The following is a 23481-nucleotide window of genomic DNA, read 5'->3' as shown; positions in this document are numbered from 1 at the left end:
CTTCTAGTTCACCGGCGATCGGGGCTCAGAACTAGGAAGTGGCGCTGCAATGCAAAAGTGATGCAGAGAGCTTGTCGTCGACTCCGTTGGGAGTCGAGAGCCAGTGGTTCAGTTAACTGATTGAATTAATCAATTAACTATGTGTGAATTATGGGATGTGACCACACGTCGTTCAGAGATATCCTGCTGTTCACCTGCAACAGGAGCGGTCATTCGAGGAGCCATGTTTTACATCACATCACTTAGGAATGGGAAAACCCCTCCTTGTATGCGTGACAGTGGCTGTCAGGTACTCGAGTGGATATGGCCAACTCACTGAGCGCCGGCGGCTCTCACCCCTTCGCTTGGACAAGTGAGGTGAGTCGCATTTATGAGGGTGCAGGTTGATTCGACACCTGCCCAATCATCCGTACTGTGAGCGGCCGCTTGACGGTCTTGGGGTACTGTGCCCTCTCCCCTGATTTGTGGGATTCGACCACTGATGTAACTGTTCCCATGCTCCCAGTGGGCAGTTGACAGTGAGCTGACGAGTCTGCAGCTTGGGTCTGCAGGCGAGCTTGGGACTGCAGGTAGACTTGGGTCTGCAGGCGAGCTGGGTCTGCAGGAAAGCTTGGGACCACAGGCGGACTTGGGTCTGCAGGCGAGCTTGCAGGCGAACTGGGTCTGCAGGTGAGTTTGGGACTGCAGGCGGACTTGGGTCTGCAGGCGAGCTAGCAGGCGAACTGGGTTTGCAGGCGAGCTCAGGTGCGCAGGCAGACTTGGGTCTGCAGGCGGATTGCAGGCGAAGCTGGGGACTGCAGACGATCCTGGGTCTGCAGGCGAGCTTCAAGCCGTTAGGCGAGCTCTAGAGCATGGATCGAAGAATGGGCCGTAACTTTCAAACCGTAAGTCGGAATTGGACGACTTATATATGAAAATCGCCTATCTCGATGAGATGGAGCCATCCGAACCAAGCCAAGGGCTTCAGTTCGCTTCCTCCATTTCGCCAAATTCCTTACGGTTTGGGAGATATCTGCGTTTCCCCCTTTTTCTGCTATTTCGGGCGAGGTTTTTCGCCAAATTCCTTACGGTTTGGGAGATATCTGCGTTTCCCCCTTTTTCTGCTATTTCGGGCGAGGTTTTAGCAGTTTTGTTCTGAACTTCTCTGGATATCTGCGTTTCCCCCTTTTTCTGCTATTTCGGGCGAGGTTTTAGCAGTTTTGTTCTGAACTTCTCTTATAAGGATTAAAGGCAATTTTTATTGCCTACATGGCCAAATTGCAAATGTACAACATCTATAGATAAGGGGTTATGGTCCCTAATCTAGGGTTATATTCTCTAATTCTCTTCACCCCCATCAAGAGAGAAATTCAGCTATAGAGAAACCCTTAAGGTTAGAAGATCCAAAATACATCTCAGGTTTCATCTATGGATTCAGGTATAAGCTTCCGCTCTTTATGATTCTTGTTAATCTCTTCGAATTAATCATGGCTTTATGGTTTTAGATCTCAAGTTTTTATTTAGATCTAACAATAGATTCTCAAATTTCTAATTCTTTTCTATTATCCACTTATGTTCTTAAGACTACATATAGACACTATATATAGGATTTGACTTGCCTTATAGATTTTTATTTTAAACAATTCTTATTGTTCAAAACTTTTCTCCATAACAATTAAAGATAAAATATTCTATCCATGATACTTAAAGATATAATACATTTTTCATAACAATTAAGAATAGAAATAGAATTATACAAAGAAAACAATAGTTGATATTTGATAATAATTCTTATCAATGCATTCAAGAATGAAAAGTCGAGCATTAGGTTTCCAAGAATAGTAGGGACAATTTAGTTGCTTAATACTGAATAAACGACATTATTCAAGGATGAAAAAGAGTGGGATTTTGAGAAAAAAGGTAATATGCCCATGATAAATGAAGATGCAAGATTGGATCTTTGTCCTCCTAAAGTTATTAAGCATGTTGTCCGAGTCCAGAGAGACGAGTAAATCCTACACATGCTTTGAGACCGAAGCTTGATACAATTCAAAGGGGAATCGATGCCTATATTTCTATACAAAATCTGTTGATCTCAGGAATGGGTCCATTAGCAAACCTTGGCAACATAAGGTTCATACATCAATATTTTCCTAAGGCTAGCATTGAGCTGAGAAAGGAAAGAGACATTCGAGATAGCAATGAAGCTCACTGAAGAGGAGCGATGGAGTACAAATGTGCGATGTGCATGGTTTGGAGCTAAGAAATTAGATATTGTTCAAGCTCTAATTCATTGTTTTGGCAGTTTTAGCAAGCCAAATGAAGTAGTTCTTTTAACTAGAAGGCCACAATTTTGCAAGGTTGCTTCTTTACTATCTTTTTACTTTTAGATGAATAATATAAAATTCATTTGTGTTTGTTTTTTAGTCAAATAATTGACATTCAGTTTGATATAATAATCAAATTTCAACATAATAGTCATGAATAGGTTTATATAAGCATATGAATAATGGTAAGGTTTTATTATTATATTTTTTAACATCCAAATTTACTTCAAAAAATTTCATTGGGGAATTTATGTTTCTGTGAATTCTACTATATGCTATCTAACATTATGAGTTTAATTTTAGATAACTTTATGTAAATGAATTCCAAAGTTCATTCTTAAAGCTCATTAGGTAACTTACTAACATATTAATGAATACTAGTATCGTGCACGTGCGATGCACGTGTAAAAACTTTTATGTTTATATGTATCCCTATAGCTTTTATTGCATTGATCAATTTTTTTCTATGTGACATATATTTGAAAGATATCATATATAATATATATTAGGTTTTGATTGAATGACTTTTGATTGACAATTTATGTTTGTTCTCAGAAATGATTTGTCACTTTTATTAAGTGATGTTATAAATAAACGTTATAGGGTTATAAATAGTATCATAAAGAATACTCATTTGGCATATAAAAAATCAGGATATTGAGAGAAATACTTCAAAATAAATAAGGTAACAGAAATTATCTAATTACATGTCCACTTAATGTAGCAGAATCATATCTTCTTTAAGTTTGACATAAATAGACAGAAGGGAGCTCAATTTGAGCAGCATTCATTAGCTTCAAAAGATGTATCTTTGTCAAACTGTAGAGAGTCATGGGGAATCGGGCTGTAGCAAGATAATTTGATCCATAATAGCTAGATTCAATGACCTGCAAATGAAACTGAATCGAGCATGATCAGGCATCCACTGCAGTGGACATATGGAATTTTACAGTTGTTGAAAAAAACTATTGATGTCTGCGATAGAAATGAGGTGTTTAATCTCTTGCAATTTTCTGGCAACTTACAATTTGCAGCCATCCACTGCAGTGGACATACCATATTGGTCTATATCCTCCTCTAAGAAATTTTTTGTCAAGTCTCTATACTTTATTCTTGCAGACGGAGGATTGCGCCACCAATTCAATGCTATCATTTGGAACACATTGCTACCAAGTAAAGTTCAAATTTTCTTCTGGCTCTTGAGTTTATTCAGACTAAAGACCAAGGACAGATTAGCTAACCAATGATGGTTAGGGGGCTCCTCCTGCACCTTCTGTAGTTCCCAGAAATCTCATGATCATTTATTCCTTGAATGTGCTTTCACCAATCAGATTTGGGCTCCATTCCTTTCTAGGTTATAAGCCCTCTCCCAGCAGACATCAGACAGTGTTTAGCTATCTGCTATGACTCATCCATCCAATCTTCAGCTCGTCATCTTTGGAGTATATGTTTTTCAACCATCAGTTGGGTCATTTGGCAAGCTAGGAATGACTGCATCTTCTCCAACTTATTCAGCACTCCCTAGCAGATCATCAACAAATCAGTTAATTTTCTTATTTTCTGAACAGGTGCACCCCCTCCAAGAATTTTCCATCAAATTGAAGCATATCCTACACTCCTGGAGCCTCCCAAACATTCTGGAATCAAGCGAAGACAGCAACAGGCTCCCCTGACCTCTCAGTTTCTCAGCATGTTCTTCCTGCAGATAGCAGGCTGATACCCTCTTCCAGGGCCCCTTTTGTTCTTTTGCGAACCTTTTTTTGTTGTCTATTCAGATAGCAGGCTGATACCCTCTTCCAGGGCCCCTTTTGTTCTTTTGCGAACCTTTTTTTGTTGTCTATTTTGTTCCCCTGAGACTATCATCTTCCAGGGCCCCTTTTGTTCTTTTGCGAACCTTTTTTTGTTGTCTATTTTGTTCCCCTGAGACTATCAATTTTGTTGTTTTTTGTTTTCCCTTTTGGTAAGTGGATCGGAACAATGAAGATGTTTCCTTATCGGTGACGGCAAGGTCCTCTCCTGGTAGCTCATATCTTCCTTTGGTCCCTTCTTCCTCACCTACTTAAGTATTTGTCTTTGTAAATATTTATCATCCTTAATTTTAATATTTATACATGAATAGGGCCTCTGGCCCTGTTTTTCTTCAAAAAAATAAAATAAAATAAACAAGTCGGGTGCTTTCACCTATTTATTATATTTATTAAATGGGTCGGGTTTGACCCAAATTGAACCGACCGGACACCTCTGGATTTAGAGGACCTGGGACCTCAATACCTACGACTTGGGGGACTAATATCTAAAACCCCATTTATTTTCTTCTCCTTCGACCCTCCAAAATTATAATTATAACAGAAATAAAAGCCCTAGAATCATCGTCATCGAAGATAATGAAGGCAGCAGGCGATGAAGAACAAGACGGCCTCTCCGTTCATTCCCCAGCCAAAGCTCCCCATTCATCGGCATCCTCTTTGCCTAAAGTCCCCTCCTTTATTCAATTTCTCGATTTAATCCTTAGTATTTTCGTTTATTTTCCTAAAAAAACTAAAATTTTCTCTTTTAATTGAGCAGGAGCACTCGCAAGTCGATTTGGAACTGAGGGTTTTGGAGGCTCTCGAAATCTATCCTCCCGCCAAATTGAAAGGTTCCTTTTTTTTTTAAGAAATCAACACTAGTGATTATGAAAATTATGGGAAATTGTTGCTTTATGTATCTGAAACTTTACAACTGAAATTACAGCCCTTTCTTTTTGCGTAACATGGATGATGCGATATTGTTGAGATTGATGTCGTGCATGTTCATTAACATGGTATAACTATTGATGTTATTATTATTATTATTATTATTTTGTAATTATTAGTTTTCATAACGCGTGACAAGTAAAGTTTAACGGTTCCAAGCACAAACATTGATCAAGATGGTATAAGTTTTTTGTTGAAGGGAGCCCGGTCACTGGTAAGGGGTTGGGTTGCATGAAGTTCCACATTCATGTTATGTAATTTGCAAAAAACTAGCCAACTAACAATTATACTATTAAAAGACAACTAAACTCAGTTTCCTTATCTTTTGTTGCAATGTAATATGCTGATTAGCTTGCCAATCAATTTCCGGCTGGGCGTGGATTTATCATGTCAATCTGGCTGATCTGGTTCCACTTATGGAATACTAAAATTTTGAAGTAGAGTCTTTAATTGGAAATTGTACAGAGAGGAATGAGTGAGAACAAACAGCTCGCTACCCTAAGACTGCATGATGTTAGGGGCCTAAATCATGAAACTGTAGTGTTCTCTTTCTCAATCATAGTATATTGAATAGTGGAAATCTGTGTTGCATGAGATTGCGTTTTTTATATGATTTTTCTTGTCTGTAAATATGATTTTTCTTGTCTGTAAATATGATTTAGTTCACCATTTTGAGTCCTCGTCCTTTGAATTAATTCCTTTCTTGACATTTTGGTGTTGAAACCTAATTGGCTACTTTTAAGCCTAAATGCTGTCCAATTTGGTATTTGCGATATCAAAATAGTAAACATTTCTAACTGGTAAAGTTTCTTCTGTATTTTTCTCTTACGCTTTCTGTATTCTAATAGTAAGGAATGTCCTTCACAGGTGTGCATCGGCATTTTGTTCTTTATGGGATGATGGAATTTCTGCGGAGGAGGTAGATTTATTACCTTTTTGTTTAAATTTATGAGGTTAGATGTATAATACTCGTATATTTATGGGGAAAGGCAATCTTGCAGTTTCGATAAACACTTCTCAGCTGATGAAATTTTACAGTTGTTGGATCGTTTCTTCAATTTGGAAATGCTGGTAAGGATATTCATTCAAACCAAAGATGTGTTTATACTGAGAAGCCCCATATGGTTATAGTTAGTTTTAGCTATATGGTTACCTAATTATAGTTAGTTGCACATTACCTTGTGTAACTTCGTATATTTTTTCCTATTAAAATTTTCTATTGTATTTTATCAAGGGACAGTAGAGAGCCTCTGAACTATGTGGTACAATCACTTCGTAGTATGACTGTTGTAATTAAGGGAATATTGGTTCTTTGCTTTCATGTAAATATGTAATGATTGATGTGCTTGTTTAGGTTGAAGTGCTGGACTTCACTGAGGTAAGTCAAACTGAATTCTGGAACTTATATGACCTGAGGATATGCTTGTCTCATAAATTCATTTCGACTCTGAAGTGGAATGATGGCATGGAGGGAAAGTTGAGCATTTTTTTAAAGTATAAAACTAAGTCTAAAAGCACCGATTACAAACAAGTGGAAGTGTCACTTCCATTTGAATTTTCACTTCAGAGCTGCAAGAAGGTCCAGAGTAGTATCAAATAAAATGTAATACTAAGATGTCTGTAAATTTATTCATTTGGAAGTCTTCAAACTCGAATCCTGATCTCCTGAAATCAAGTGTGAAATTCCTTCTGATATTCCTGATTTAATATGCTATAGTTTATTAATCAAAATCATGCAGATCATATTTGATAAAGACATAAAGTTAACCAAATGAAAGCTATTTAATATCCTTTGTTCCTTATTGATTGATTCCTAGTTGCTGTTAACCAAATGAAAACTGTTTAATATCCTTTTTTTGTTTTCTTTTTTCCTTCTTTTAACATATCCCTTTTTGGTCTTTAATGATAGATGTTGCCATGAGTTTTAGAAGACATCAAAGAATTAATAAATTGATAATGTGAAATTAGATACTATCATTAGTGAATATGGTGTAAGTCGACTTCACTCTTCTTCTAACTCAATTTTTCCTTATGAGATGCAATCAATTTACGAAGATTGCTTTTGTTGTAAAGCTGCAAGGGAACAGCAATCATTTTCGTTTGGAGCTGTCTGTCACTTTTAATTAGCAGTAGAAAAACGGTTCCAATATCACAATTTAGAGCCTTTGGACTCAAATATTTTAGCAATGGTTATGATGATACTAGTAGGAAGGGGTGAGTAATCGTTTTCGACATCAACTACCTTTGAGGTCATTGGGTTGTCATAAGATATCTCGGATAAGTTTTAACTGTGCTATCTCTTTAGTGTATGACACTTTGCACCCTAGGTTTCTAGTTTTTCTCTTATAAGAGGCAAAACTTGTTGTTTTGCACATCAACTTAGCATATTAACTTAGCATATTAATTCATAGGGTCCTTATAAGGCTCAGTGAGGACGTTGAAAAGATTGTACCTCCCTAATGCAAGCCTTTTGATTTTCAACTTCCTAATTGCGTGGATTTTTCTAGCCAAGATTATCTTTCATTTATGGTACATATGTATGAAGACATTAAACGTTTCAGAGTTCAAACACGGGAAATATAATGAGAGAACTAATATTTTATTGGATATTTTGGTACCAGTGTGCATCTTATAGGTTGATTAGGTCGAAGGTCAACCTAACCTAACCCAGGGGTGGAGCTTAGGTAGGGTGCCTAAGGGATTATTGTGAGCGTAAAGTGATCTTACATGGTGCTAGGAAATGCATTTGGTCTTCTCTTATTTCTGTAAGGATCGCTTAGTTCCCGAGACAATTCTGTCAGATGAAAGTTTTATTGTTATATATAAGTTGATAGCGAAGTACATGGATTGATGATATAGGATGCTAATTATTTATCATTTTTTAATTCTTAGAAACCTGATGATGAGGAGATTGACACTTTGAATCAAGAGGAAGATTTTTCGCTACCACAGCATTTCTTCATTAAGGAAGAGCAATGATGTGTACTCACAAGGTAAGTCTCTGTATACACGTTCCCTCATCAACGGCTTTTGATATGGCTGGACAAATACAATGGTGCTCGAAACTCTCATGATCATCTTTTCTTAAACCTTACTCCATCGTGCATAAATGCAGGTTTGCTTAGTGCACGAAGAAGAAAGTACCCGAGTTTTTCTCCAGGATATCGATACATTAGCGAGGACATGTTAGATCAATGCAAATAGTGTAAGGTCCTTTTGTTGAGATCTCTCTTTTGCTAAAACTACCAAACATGTCTTGTAAATTTCCTGTGTATATCATGTCTCGTTTAATTTGCTCTGTGATGGTAATTTGATTTGGGCTGTGAGTGTAGACTTCAGGTAGCCTTCTTTTGCTGAACTTTTCCGGCTAGAGATAAGCTTGTATGTTCTTCGTATCTGAAAGAGTACAGAGCTGTCGGAGAGCTTTATTAACCACCTTGATGGATTTTAACATGTTTAACTCATGAAATATGATCTAATTTAAATAACAATTAGATGGGGGGTTTAAAGTAATTGGAGTTATCAAGGTGATGGGTTTGTTTCGAAGCGTTCATCGAATATTTGTGTGACTTGGCCATCAACAACATGACGTTAGGAATGACAATTATGATCAAGGGAGAGGAGTTGATCAAACGATGTTTAAGTTTAATAGCATAGTCAACTTACTTGGGGTATGTATGTTAGGCATACTGCAACTTTGCAATAAACCCACCCCCTAAACAACAATTTTGGGAGTATATGGAGAAGAGATCATAGCAGAAATTGGAGAGATAAACCAAGCTCATAAACAAATGGGCAAATAGTCAGATTTCAGGGATAAATTGACCCATCTCAAAAAATTCAGCCATGAGCATCATCACCACCACAATTACCACAGCATGCCAAATTCTACGAGAAGCCCGAACACAACAATGAACGCATTTTTGGAAGAAAAGCCTGGATTCAAATTTTAGAGAGTGCTTCCATCCGACCAAGTGAACTCTCGTGCCCTTCAAGTTGCAGGGTTGCTGCCTGCCCCCAACACTGCAAGTGAGATCAGATATATGCACTAATGAGAGTCAATACAGTAAGGAACAGTATATATAGCTGCGTTAGGAACTTGCCGAAATTATATTGTAGGGTAAATTTCACAACCCCCTTCGAATTCATAAATCAAAAATAAATAAATAAGTAAGTAAAAACATTGCTGAACTTATGTATGATTTGTAAAGGCTAAATTTCAGAAAACCCCCCTCACCTTTGGACGGTTATTGGATAACCCCCCATTACTTCGAAAATATCCGAAAACCCCGCTTAAGTTCAGGGGGTTATCAGAAGAACCCCTATAACTTTGAGATTTTATCAGAAAGCCGCCCTATTTTATGGGTGTTTTCTGATAAGATCTCAAAGCTGGAGGGTGTTTTGTGATTAAAATTAAAGGGGATTTTCTAGTAATTCCCATACATAGATGCTTTCCTTGGAAAAATAAAAATAGAAGAAGATGTCAAAGATATGTAAATGAGGAAACAAAACAAGTGACTCGAGTTTTCGACGTGCCTTGTACTACTCCAGAGATTTATCAGCTGTTTCTTTCTTTTCTCGCAACTTTTAAACTCAGCAAGATATAGCAGTAGTAATCCGCCTTCCTGCATTTTGCCGAATAGAGGTAATAATATTATAGAGAAGCACTCCTTGCGGTGAATTTTAAAAGATAGCAATTAAAAGAAACAAATTGTGTACAGCCATAGATAGGCACTGGAGCTGCATGAGACACAAAAAAGAAAATACGAATGAATTATTGAAGACAAAAATTCTACGAGAAGCCCGAACACAACAATGAACGCATTTTTGGAAGAAAAGCATTTTTGGAAGAAAAGCGTTAGCACTCTCTCAAATTTTAGAGAGTGCTTCCATCCAACCAAGTGAACTCTCGTGCCCTTCAAGTTGCAGGGTTGCTGCCTGCCCCCAACACTGCAAGTGAGTTCAGATATATGCACTGATGAGAGTCAATACAGTAAGGAACAGTATATATAGCTGCGTTAGGAACTTGCCGAAATTATGTTGTAGGGTAAATTTCACAAACCCCTTCGAATTCATAAATCAAAAATAAATAAATAAGTAAGTAAAAACATTCCTGAACTTATGTATGATTTGTAAAGGCTAGATTTCAGAAAACCCCCCTCACCTTTGGACGGTTATTGGATAACCCACCATTACTTCGAAAATATCTGAAAACCCCGCTTAAGTTCAGGGGGTTATCAGAAGAACCCCTATAACTTTGAGATTTTATCAGAAAGCCGCCCTATTTTATGGGTGTTTTCTGATAAGATCTCAAAGCTGGAGGGTGTTTTGTGATTAAAATTAAAGGGGATTTTCTAGTAATTCCCATACATAGATGCTTCCTTAGAAAAGTAAAAATAGAAGAAGATGTTAAAGATATGTACATGAGGAAACAAAACAAGTGACTCAAGTTTTCGACGTGCCTTGTACTACTCCAGAGATTGATCAGCTGTTTCTTTCTTTTCTCGCAACTTTTAAACTCAGCAAGATATAGCAGTAGTAATCCGCCTTCCTGCATTTTGCCGAATAGAGGTAATATTATTATAGAGAAGCACTCCTTGCGGTGAATTTTAAAAGATAGCAATTAAAAGAAACAAATTGTGTACAGCCATAGATAGGCACTGGAGCTGCATGAGACACAAAAAAGAAAATAAGCTAAGAAAAAAAATATCACTTTTATATTCATCTATATTATTAATTAATGCACTCAAAGATCTCCTCCTCAATGCCAAGTTTCTCTAAAACTTTCTTCGCATGTTTGCGGTCCGAATTCGTGAACATCTGATAACCAAAAAGATCCGAGTTCGTTAAGATCCGACCCAAATTATGTAAAAACTTATAAAAATAACATTTGTTTAAACAAGCTTACGATAAGCTTACGATTTTGGTCTGTGGCGTGCTGAGCAAGAGCTGTCTTAACTTTGGGTCGGGTCGGATGTTCTCATACGGCAACCTCCCGTGCACGAAACTGATGGCCAACAATAAATAAATAAATAAATGTAATGCATATTAATGATAAATTCACATATTTTCCAATTTTTGTGAATTGATCCAAATTGTAATTACAAATTTATTCATATTGGTCTTCACCTGTGATACTCATCCGGATGAACATCATGACCAAGTGCCTACAAAAATAAAATAAAATAAAATAAAAACCAGCAAATTTGTTTGTTCAGAAATAAAAAAAAGGCAGTATTATAATTAATAATATAGATGAATATAAAAGTGACATTAACATACCAAGAGTCCAGCAAGAGTGCTCTTTCTTAATTATTGAAGACAAAAATTAAGGGCCATGCTCAGAAAAGAAGCTCAATTATCAAAAGATGTAATTAAGATCCTTATCTGAGAAAAGAAACTCAGTTTTTGAAGACGTAATAAGCTAAGAAAAAGAAAATCGTGTAGTAAAGATGTAACAGGGAGCCAGAGATGTAGTGAGAAAAGAAACTCAATTATGTACTGCAATATAATAAGCATTGTAACTATATACGGCACATAAGAAAACAGATGAATTATCGAATATTTCGCAAATCACTGCCTCAAATCTTTTTAAAAATTACAAACAAGTCCCTCAAAAATTTAAATATTTTTATCGGTTGATATATGTTCACCTCTCAACTTATGTTGGAAATAAATTTATCTTATAAAGGTAATAATCTTACCATGGTGACCACAATCAAGTTTTCTTGATTTTTTAGTTTGAACCAAATACTAGAAAATGAGTGAATCTATTCACATATCAAATGTTTTCTTCTTTTTTCAGTTTGAACCAAACTAAAAAAAATAGGGGAAAGTACTTTCCGCTCATATTTTTTAGCAAAACAAATACAAGAAACATTTTCTATAAAAGTAAAGGAAACACCAAAAAATAAAGAAAAATGGATTTTGAAAAATGAACGGATGAACGTACTTGCGCTGAATAAATGCGGTTGCTAGAACTATTGTTATGGGTAGAAATACTTCTAATACCCACCCGAAATCTCCTCGGCTTCATTTATGCACGTGACAGAAAGCCGCCCTTCACGCGACACAGTTGAGGTCCCCTAGAGCCAATTCCCTTGGTCCCCGATCCCAAACGTGGAGGTGAATCCGAGAACATCAACGAGTAATCGAGAGAGAGAGAGAGAGAGAGATGAAGGAGGCGAGCTCTTCAACGGCGAGCGATCCTCGGCAGCCGTCTACGGCGAGGCCGTACAAACAGGCGGTAAGTATTTGGTAATATGATTTCGAAAATTATTTGGGAAATATCTGGGCGAAATAGAGAGGAATTTGGAGTATAGGAGTCCCTTGATTCTTCAAAATATGATTTTTTTTTTAAAAGGTTTATCCTGATAGTACTAGGTCAGAAAAATTAGAACTTTGATCCAAAATAAGAAAATGAAAGAAAAAGGACTAAGATCTGGCCATCTGGGTCCTATTCGACCTAAAGTAGCTTAGGTATAAAGACGAGCAACTACCTCCCAACTTCTATTAGAGTTTTTAGTCACCGAATGTTCGGAGCTGAGGGTTATATGGAAAAGTCACGAATTTTATAAATTTTATTCTCGTTATTTGGATAAAATCTTGTTTGTTAGTGTCTAGAAAATGTATGAGGCACTAATCAGCATCATTTGCTGATAGGATTTAGAAAACTATTTTGGAAGATTAGAGGGACACAAGGGATGTGATTTTAGCATATAAGATCGCCTTTTTCTTCAGATGAGAAATTTGAAGGTTTATTTGTTAATGTTAAGAGGGTGTTTGGGAAGCTTATTTTTTGGTCAAAGTAACTTTTAAGTTAGCTTTTCCATATCTGCATGTTTGGTAATATTCCAAATAAGCTTAGCTTTTAAGTCCTATTTTAAAAGTTGGGGTTTTCCAACTTCTGAAAAACGATCTTTTAAGCTCATCCCAATAAGCTCGGTTTTACCAAGCAACTGAATTTTCTACCCATACATGTTTTATAAAAGTTTTCATCATAAAAACCATAATCCAACAAAGCATAGATTGTAAGCTCCAAACCATAAATCCTTTCCAAAAACACCCTCTAAGTCAAAGTTTTTTTTCCCCTTTTTTTGGCGCATGTGTGCTTTTATTTTTTGGTGGGGGGTGGGGGGTAAGCTGGAAAAATGAATGACTATTATCCAGGTCCTATTCCTGCCAAAATGACCGAGATGTAAAGATGAGAAAACTTACAGAAAAAGTAAATCGGTCACATTCTGCAATTTTAATCAATGTTTTAGAAAGTGCTAGGTGTTTCTAGGCGTCGGACCTAGTGCCCATGCACCTAGTCGGACGCTTAAGCGGCACATAGACGTTTTTAACACCGAGAGAGGAAGGATTATTTTTGAAGATTCAAATTATATCCTCACTATTTTACTTGAGATAGACTTGGACATAGAGTTTTGATCTCCGATACATTTTAACCTAGCTAACTCTCTTCAACCATTACTATGCTTAAGCGAGCAATATAACTCTTTCTAACACCTTATTTTCCACGCAAGCAGCCATTCTTCCCTAGGTGCTCCTAAGACTTAGACGGGCACCTTAGTTGCCCCTAAGACTTAAGACGGGCACCTTAGTTGCCACTTAGGTTTAAGCGACCGCCTAGGCGGGCTCCTAGACAATTTTTTAAAATAATGATTTTAATGAAGGTTGAACAAAGACAGTAATATAATCTCAATTATTCTTTGAACATGAGGGAATTAATCTGCTTGGTTTTTGTTGAAATGTTTCAACATTTTCGCATCATTTTACTTTATTCTCTACGATCAACTAATAATTATTTGCCATTCCTTTCAATTCGCTTGCACTCTTTAGAGGGATATCACTTTCTGTTAATGCATCCTTTTTGACAATAGAGAAGAGAATAGAGCTTCAAAAGATGGAATATTTATTATGAAGTTGCATATATGTGATGATACTGATAGAGATTGTTATAATAAAGTTAATAGAAATGCATGAGTTTTTTTTAACATACATGTATGTGCGACATGCTTGCATGTGAACTTTTATGAATATATTTGATTTACATTATATTGAATTATTGATTATATTTAATAGATTGTATAACATTTCTATTATAAAGTTATCATTGAAATATTTGACTGTATTTGACTTAAGAGTTGTGTGGTTATGTTAATTATCAAACATGAATAATATTCTTGTTAAACTAATTTATACTATAAAATCAAGAGAGACTATATTCTCATAGCAACTGAAATATATAAAATTGTGTATACTGTTTTTTAAAGTAACAAAAGCTACATATACATATGTATCATATATCATGAGTACCAAAACATTTTTCATGGGAGTTCACTGATAAATTTCCTAAATGTTTAGAAAAGCGTCCTTACTTTGCAGATACAGTTCCCTCTAAGTGGTCGAATACAAATTACTGTCTCCATTAATGTTACATTAAACTTTAGGCGCTTCTAGACGTCGGACTTGGCGCCCAGTGCTTAGTCGCCTAGGCGGGCACCTAAACGGTTTCTAGGCGTTTTTTTCTTTTTTTCTTTAATTGTGATACTTGAAGATAAATATATATATACTCAATCAAAGATGCATAAATACTAAAATATCAACACTATTAACTAAATTATTTGGTTTACCAATTACAATAGCTCTTTGTATGCTTATACTTCTTAACTCAAATTATAAGTTCATCTCAACAGTAAAAACTCATTCTCAACTCAAATTATTGTTAACTTATAAGTTACTGTTAAGTTTAAGTTAACAATAAACTTAAACTTAAGTTTACTGTTAACTAAATTAACAATAAACTTAAACTTAAGTTTACTGTTAACTAAAATATTGTTAACTTAAGTTTACTATTTACTTAAACTTAAGTTTAATTGTTAACTTAAGTTTACTATTTACTTAAACTTAAGTTTACCATCAACAAAAAACTTAATATTAACTTCAACTTAAACTTAAGTTTACTGTTAGCTTAAACTTAAGTTTAACTTAAATTTAAAATTAAACTTAAGTTTACTGTTAACTTACCCTTCTTAAGTTTAAGTTACTGTTATTAACTAACTTAAATAGATATTTAAGAAGTATTATTTATCTTGTTAGTAGTTACAGAGATCGGGGGAGCTCGGTAATGTTACAGAAGTCGCTAGACAGACTAGGCGTTTGAGCGAGCGCCTAGCGTTTAGACCCCTGGGCGTTGCCTAGGCATTTGACTATTTTTAAATTATTTAATTATAATAATTAATAAAAATATGTATTAAATTCATATGAAATTTTTAAAAAAGATAGCAATCTTAGTTCCACAATAAATCATGCATACTTAGATACTAAATAGCCAAAATAATAATTAACAAGGCTAAAACCTAAGATTTTTTTTAATTACAAATTACAATAATTGATAGTGAATGTCAACGTTATAGAAAGCTTAGATGCCAGACTGGTGTCTAGACGGATTTCTTTCTTCATTTAAGTGGTGGTTAATGAGGTTTTGCTGAAGGTCGGAGGAGGTAGTGGAGATGTTCATATTTGGAGGTTAATGGAGTTTGGAGAAGGTCGGAGGAGGTAGTGGAGATGTTCATATTTGGAGGTTAATGGAGTTTGGAGGACGTGTAGGCTACAACACATAAAATCACAACCAAGATGTTCATATTTGGAGGTTAATGGAGTTTGGAGGACGTGTAGGCTACAACACATAAAATCACAACCAAGATCTACAGGGTGCAATCCACGTAAGCAGACAATGCTCTCCTAAACGCTCGTAAAATCTAGGTGGGCAGCCTAAATATCGCCTAGACGCTAGGCGCTAGTTAGACGGTCTAGGTACCGCCTAGGTCTAGGCGTCCGCCTAGGCCTAGGCGTACGCCTAAGCGGACTAGGCGGAGGTTTTTTAAAACAGTGGTCTCCATAAAGTGCTATTATTCGTAAACTTACTGAAATTTAGAACACCCAAAAAATACTTCTTGACAAGAGTGCTGGACGTGTAAACTTATCAGAACTTCAGAAGAATAATGCTTGAGAAAAGCTTCAGAAACTATAAAGTGGTATATTAATACAGTTTTCCGTAAATGCCTAAAACTTCATCTTATTATCAAAAAATAGTTTCCAAACATTTCATCCTTAAAAAAATTATTGCTTTGTGTCAGTATAATAAATGTTGCTTTATTTCTCTAAAGGAGGTATTATCTTTGGTATTTATGGTGTCTGATAAGTATGACTCCACATTCGTACACACCCTTGCTCTCCATAGGTGGAAACACACCCTTGCACTGGTTGCTAGCTTCATGCATATTTTGACGTATTTATAGTGGTTGGTAATATGTAGCTGATATCAATGTTTTAGAAAGCCTTCGCTTAGCCCGCCTAGGCGTACGCCTAGACGTAGGCGGTACCTTGGCCGCCTACCTAGCGCCTAGGCGATATTAAGACTGCGCACCTAGATTTTAGGAGCGCTTAGGAGAGCGTGGTCTTCCTATATGGACTGCATCCCTTAGGTATTGATCATGATTTCCTCCATTGCAGCCTCCACATCCTCCAACCTCATCTAAATTCCAACTATGAACATCTCCTCTACATCTCCTGACCTTCAAGAAAACCTTCTCTGCCACCACTTAAGAAATATGTCTGGTTGCACTTAAGCTTTCTATAATAGTGGCATTGACTATCAATAATTGTAATTAAAAAATTAAAAAGATAGGAAAACACTTAGGCCCCGGCGCCCCGCCTATGCTTCCGCCTAGGCGCTTAGGCTCTAGGCGTCAGGTTAGTAGGCCATCTAGAGCTTTCTGTAGCCTTGGCTGACATATTGGTGGAAACTTCTAGCTTAGAATAACAAATTGAGAATAGTTTGAAGTATTTATTTTTCAGTAATCCAGTACATTGAGCCGAAAGGCATGATTCTTTGTGGTGATTACCTCATTCAAACTCATGAGAACATACATGGTGCCCGCACATATGCTTGAACACGTGTTCAGATGTTGAAATACTGTAGCTGGAGAATCATATGGAAAATTTATTTAAGAAGTATATACATTTTAATGATCCAACATCTTAAGCCAAAGGATATTCAAGCTTTATAGGGACGTGGAACTGAAATGCTTGCTTGCAAATTCTGAAGGTATTTATTTGAATGCTATAACCACATCCTGTGAATATTTTTCCATGTTTAAATTTAAGCTCATGACAGGTCAAAGTTAATCAACACATGTCTTGTACAATACTAGTCTAAGGGTTTCTTACTAGCAGATTTTTTTAATACCTTGATGATTATGCGCTTATGTCCCTTTCTTATAGTTTGTACCCTCTTTGTTTCTTCTTCATTGTTCAGTACAAGCTCTGCTCATGGCTGGCGATAATATTCTGTGCTCAGTCTCTTGTAAACATGAAGAATATGGAAAATGATTTGAAACAGATCTCCATGGCAATGATGTAAGTACACTTTTGCATTTGTCACTCTGTTAACCCTTTTTCACTTTTATTGTCATTTTATTTTCCTATATAAGTTGATCTATTCCTTCAACACTCGCATCACAAGTTTACTTCCGTTATATTTATTAATTCTCCATTTTATTTTTTCTGTGGTGATCATTAGTCTTTAATTTTCTCAAAGTGCTTGTGAGTGCTCATTTCCTCTGTTCGCTTTTCTCTCTCTTCTATTTGGGAATGCTTAATCTCTACCAGACTATCGTCCTCTCTGTAGCCTCTTCTAGAGAGCATGAATAAACAGTCTTTCAAAAGTAAGCACACAGTCTTTCAAAAGTATAGGGGCTTTATAGGTTGACAACCGAAAGGTCAAATATAAAAGGTAATAGCAGTTATCCAATGTTGTTACAGAATTACAGGTGAAAGGTTTATATTGTTGACAAAGAAAAGGTAGGGAGCTAGAAATATGCTTCTATTCATCATTTGGTCTTTATATGGAACTCCATGTTATAATGACCTTCTTGACACAATAGACCATTCTGGTTGCTAGCATGTGGAATTTGATTTCAGAGGTTCCTAAACTTAAGTCCCACATATGAATAACCTCATTTCAGCATAAGTGTGGATAGCTAAGTCTGTCATTTTGAACAGGCTTTATGTTGGCTGGAGATGAGAAGTCTGACTAATCATTAAGCATTGACATGTCAATTTTCACTGTAAAGTGGGCTTCCGATCAAAAAAGTATATTCTATTTCCCTTCCGTCGTAGAATATGGTGATCATGTCATTTAGGTTTTTTATTTATTTCTTGCAAAATAAAGCTTAGTTTTCTTTTTTACTAGTTACCTATAAAGTATGTATTCTCAAATGTAGCTTCCTAACCTTCAAAGGGTGATGTGCAAATAATTCTTGAAAAAAGGCCAGTTCCAAGTACCCCCACTTTTCATAGGTGGTTGTTCATCGTGGGTTCTGCATACCTTATTTCTTATTCCCAGCAATGTCATAGACCCTATTTCCCTGACAAACATGAAAGGATGCAACCACCATCAACTGGGGTTTGAATGTTTCTTTTGAAGTTCCACATCTTTCATCTTCTTCTAGAATCTTCGTTAACCTGGAAGAACTTCGAAGGTTCTCATGCCCTTGTTTCTTCAGTTATTAGTTAGAAGATTAATATTTGTTTGCCAGCTTATTAATTTCTGTCAAATCTTCCCAGGACCCTATAGAGCTCCTTAGCAAACGTGTTTTGATAGAGAAAAGGTAATCATGATGATGATAGTGAACTCAATGGCTTTACTGAATAGTTGTACTTCCTTCCAGGAGGAATATTCATGGAAATCAGATCTTGCATGCATCATAGATAGATAACTTAAAGCAGATCTTTAGATTATACGTTAAACCTGGAATTTTTTAGACTGTGTTGTTAGGCTGTTGGTAGGCCTTCACCCGTTATCATTCCTAGTCCCATCTACCCCACCAACTGATCTTACCTTCCGAGGTCAATGTAGGGTTTTAAGATTTCATTTGTAAGACATGCTACTGAGCCCAACAGTGAGGGATATTGTGTATGACATAGATACACTTTAAGAGCGCAACAGTGAGGAATATTGTGTATGACATGGATACACTTTAAGATACCACAATACATGATATGTTGCACTCTAGTGAAGCTGATGTGGGTTTTGATTGTATGTACTAAAAAAGCCAATAACAATAAGATATCCAGACGAGTCATTGTCAAATGGGATAAATTTTGCAGTCAGTCTACCTTATCTCCCAAGATCGGGTACCCCACAAGTAATGCTAGAATAAACAGTAAAACCCTTTGGATTATGACTAGGCTTAAATCCAAGTATATTTATTTTTAGCTCGTAGACCAACCAATAGCAAGAACATGCTTCTCAAGAGGCAAAGTAGTTAATCGTACATTTTTTTCGTATATAATGCAACCATTGCCTTGTTTATAACACTTTTTCCAAGGAATCCCTCATGATGCATTCTGGGAACAAATGCATTTGATAAAGTAGAAGCGAAAATAGAACAGTTAGAAGAAAAATGATAAAAGGAAAACAATCAGAAATACCTTTTCGAAGAGCTATGAAAAGATGAAAAATCCTTGGCATAAGAAGTCAATGTTGAAAATTATATGGTTGTGACCTTCATATTATTCTTCCATATTGATATACTTTTATCTGGATAGATTTTGATTTTCCTGGCTATTAAATTTCCTTCAGATACATATTAAGCATAAATGTGTCACTTTGAACAATATAGTAGCAAGCTTTATAGTTCTAATGGATTCCTTTGTGTAGAATTTCCATGAGTCTGCTCGTGTATTTAGGAGTTTAATTTTATCGAATGAATCCACTTTTTTCTATTCACATTTGATTTTTTTGCGGTACATCTTGTATTGTTTAAGGAAAGGTGTTGACTGGTCCGGAGCTTTTTGTTTGATGCCATCTGTTAATATGTGTATGCGGATTCATTTTTAACTTTGTGCTGTTCCAACCAGAGTTGCATTGAACCTCATTCGTTCTGGTTCACGGGATGGGAATGGGAGCGTGGTACACCACTAATTAGGAATGAGTACGAGAGGGTAGGCAGGGTAGGCTTATACGGTACACTAGGGGAACGTGATTGATTTTAGGTTCGGTTCTTAAGTATAGGAATCAAAGGTTTTCAAGTGTCAAGTTTAAGAAATATGCTAGTTGATATTAGTAATGGTAAAATAACCTTGAGAATCATGTTGCAATTAACGCATGATACTTTATTTGCTTCATTTCTCACATTTTTTGTTGTTTATGCTCTGAATCAGAGTTATTTTTTCAAAAATTTCACTTATTTTCCAAATTGGGTCACCCCAGTTGGTGAATTGGGTCTTGTTCCACTGCGGATCCAGGGTTCAATGGATCCAGGACGATTGAACCCGGATTGTGGAACACAGCAAATCTCGATTGAACCGGGGTCATGGTTCGCTTTAGCATCCCACGATCCCAACATCTATTTGCAGCACTAGAAAATAGCTGTTTCTACTCTAATTTTTCTTTGATGTTATATGAACACTTAAATCTCTGGGTCATAACTTTAGATTATTAATAACTAGTTGAGCAATGGTACTTTTAAACTAATGCTAAGTCTTAGGGGCTTAAATAGGACAATTAAATTGTATATACTAATGTTATTTATTTTTATCTGTCAGGTTCGCAATCATGGGATTAGTTACGAACTACTTTGGGCCCTCCCGGCCTGCCAAAAAATAGAGCAAATTTCAGTCTGTATGCTCAACCATTGGCATTTATCTTTGTTATGATTATGCTTCTGGGGTGCGTATCTTAGAATCATGAAAGAGGTGTTCCAAACATATTGCTTTTAAACTTTCCTCAGTACTGGGACTATTTATGTAATGAATTTTAGTTTGACTTTTTCTCAGGACTAGCATTATTATTGATTTATTTAAAACTGCTCAAGCTCCCATTATGCATGTGCTATTTGTATTTTGTTTTTCCTCTCTGTATTTTGGTGTCTGTTGCTGAATTATTTTTACATATCATAATAGGGGCAGTTGGCATGAACTTGTGATCAGGAGATGACCAGGGTGGCAATTATTAAAATAACTGTCGTATGGTAAATGCTCAAGAAATTATTGCATTTAATGGTTGATTAGTGGTTGATGCCTTGACCATGATTTCATTATAGTAAGTATATTTGAGGAGGTTATCTTTGGGTTGAAATTTTTGACATTTAAAACTATTAGCGAAATAATCATCAACATATTAAATCTGAGATATTGAGATCATTCATACATTGATTACGTAATGCAGAGCGAAAATTTGGTGGTTAAATGATTAACAATCCCGGACACGACAGAAGGTGGCTAAATCTAAGGTTACATCAATGGAAAACATGGTTAATTTAACTATAAGGTTAGTTTGGTTGAAAAATACATTGGATTCTGTCGCTATGTTTATACAATGTCGGTAGAGCGTTGACAATTTGATAGAAGATGCTAATGTGATTATGTCCACATGTCACTTGGAGCTATATATTCTTAAATCACTGGCTTCCAATAATTGAGCTAGAAATTGAATAAAAGAAAACATGCGTATTGTCCTTTGCAGTGCAGTCTATCTTCAGGGGCGGATCTATATATAGTCCACGTGGGGTCACGGCCACTCCAAAATTTTGAGAAAAAAATATGGTGGTTTCTGTAAAACCTCCTCCCTTAAAAATTAAATGTTTATTTGAATATTTTCTACATAATTTTTATCTTCCTCTATTGAAATATTTTGGAGATATTGACGTTGACTATTCTACTCGTTTTGTTTGGGTTGTAGTGTATCTCTTGTGAACGAAATTGCAGTAAGAAAATTTTTCGTAATTTTCCGTCTATCTTTTGTACGCGACCCCCCCAGAACTGAAATCATGGATCTGCCCCTGTGTATCTTTACAATATATTCAAAGAAAACAACCCGAAAACGTTAAAAAAGATCTGATGTGAAATATTAGTATTGACATTATTTGCGTATAATGAGTCAGAATGGCAGGAAAGCAAAATGAGTTAATACCTGTATTTTTTTCCAATTACATATACTTGCTTTGTGAATATATACTACAAGAATCGAAGCCAATACTACAAGATGTGTTCACGACACGCTCTTGTAATACCTTATCCAGCGCAGGGCCATGTTATACCCCTCGTGGAGGGAGCTCTCTCACTGCTTAGTAGATCACGGCTTCAGGATGACCTTCGTCATCACTGAATTCAACCATGATCTCGAGTCCTCGCAAACGGTTTGGCTCCTGAGGACGATCACAACGGTCTTGGAAAGCTATGTGATGGTTCGTTAGCGGTCATGCCTCGTTATCTGGAGGAGGTTAATTATTGACAAGATTAACGGATCTGAGACCGATAAGATCACGAGGATTATTGCTGACAAGAACATGGCATGGGCTCTTGAGGTGGGCAAGAGGACAGAGTTGGTGCCTTTTGGCCTGCTTCTTTTGCCTTGCTCGCAACTATGATGAGCATTCCCAAGCCTGTTGACGACGGGATCCTTTATACTGATGGTGTGTTATGATGTCTTCTACAGTTATTATTGCGTAGTCAATCAAATTAAGGCGAGTAATGATCAATAGAAATGCACGAGTCTTTGAACCTGTGACCTCGACTTTGAATGTTTTGTGCCTAACCCGTTCCCATGATCACGGTATCGTCTATACCTAGGATGAATTCATAATTTGTTTCCCCTCATGGTACATATTTACAATTTCACATATAAATAAATATCTTATATAATATAAATTCTGCGCAGTGAAAAAACTTATTTGTACACACACAAAAAAGATATTTATTAGTTTTATTTTTATATTAGTACATGATTATTTTCATAACAAAACCAAGTACTAGTAGTTCTCACAGTAGTCCTTCTCAATCATGTGGGGTTAAAAAGTATGGGGGCAAGTATCCCTGAAACCCTCTACGTAGGTTAGTCCTTGTCTATACATCTCTCGTACGTTGTTGATGCCGTAGGATTGTAATCCTTTGCCACCAATGTCTGTATTGATTCTGAACTTTCTTTGTACACTATGTTTGATTACATTACTTGGTCGTTTATCTATTTGGTGGCTAAACTTCATCCGTCTATCTGGTTAATGTTCGCTAGCTTCTTCCACCAAAGCTCAAACGATTGTTTAGTTTTGGTGTTTCTTATCCGAGCTCTAGATTATCAATCAACAATAAGGTTTAGCGAAACGTTAAACATTACATCTTTCTTATAATTTTATTTTCTTCGGACATTATATACATAGCCGATATCATGTATAACTAGTGTGCACCCCGTGCAAAGTAGTCTTTTTTTTATTTTTGCCCCTGTAATTCTTTTTTAAATGCTACAGTTTTTTATAAATGTTATAGTATTTTTAAAATGTTACAATATTCTGGTTTTTGTCTACACTAACATTGCTACAGTAATAATAGCACAACAAGTTACTGCAGCATGAATAGTGAATCTTTGGATCCTCATA

The 23481-nt window shown here is 36.1% G+C and overlaps 2 protein-coding genes and 1 long non-coding RNA gene across 3 annotated transcripts; 2 read left to right on the top strand and 1 right to left on the bottom strand.

The window, feature by feature from the left end:
• Window positions 4594-8377, top strand: LOC109834121. The gene is made up of 6 exons (XM_020402038.1): window positions 4594-4780; window positions 4872-4944; window positions 5909-5960; window positions 6043-6112; window positions 7934-8034; window positions 8157-8377. Exons 1-5 carry the CDS (start codon window positions 4691-4693, stop codon window positions 8018-8020), a joined length of 372 nt encoding a protein of 123 aa, XP_020257627.1. The 5' UTR covers window positions 4594-4690; the 3' UTR covers window positions 8021-8034; window positions 8157-8377.
• On the bottom strand, window positions 10846-11487 carry LOC109834119. Its single transcript, XR_002245455.1, has 4 exons — window positions 11324-11487; window positions 11171-11208; window positions 10961-11048; window positions 10846-10861 (listed from the first exon to the last, which is right to left on the bottom strand). It is a non-coding gene; the product is annotated as an uncharacterized LOC109834119 (long non-coding RNA).
• Window positions 12064-20967, top strand: LOC109835116 (protein Asterix). The gene is made up of 3 exons (XM_020403111.1): window positions 12064-12287; window positions 17295-17464; window positions 20657-20967. Exons 1-3 carry the CDS (start codon window positions 12216-12218, stop codon window positions 20715-20717), a joined length of 303 nt encoding a protein of 100 aa, XP_020258700.1. The 5' UTR covers window positions 12064-12215; the 3' UTR covers window positions 20718-20967.

This window comes from Asparagus officinalis, chromosome 3 (assembly GCF_001876935.1).
Source record: "Asparagus officinalis chromosome 3, Aspof.V1, whole genome shotgun sequence".
NCBI classification, from domain to species: Eukaryota; Viridiplantae; Streptophyta; class Magnoliopsida; order Asparagales; family Asparagaceae; genus Asparagus; species Asparagus officinalis.
Note: the sequence above shows the minus strand (reverse complement) of the source record. Positions and strands in the feature narration are given on the sequence as shown.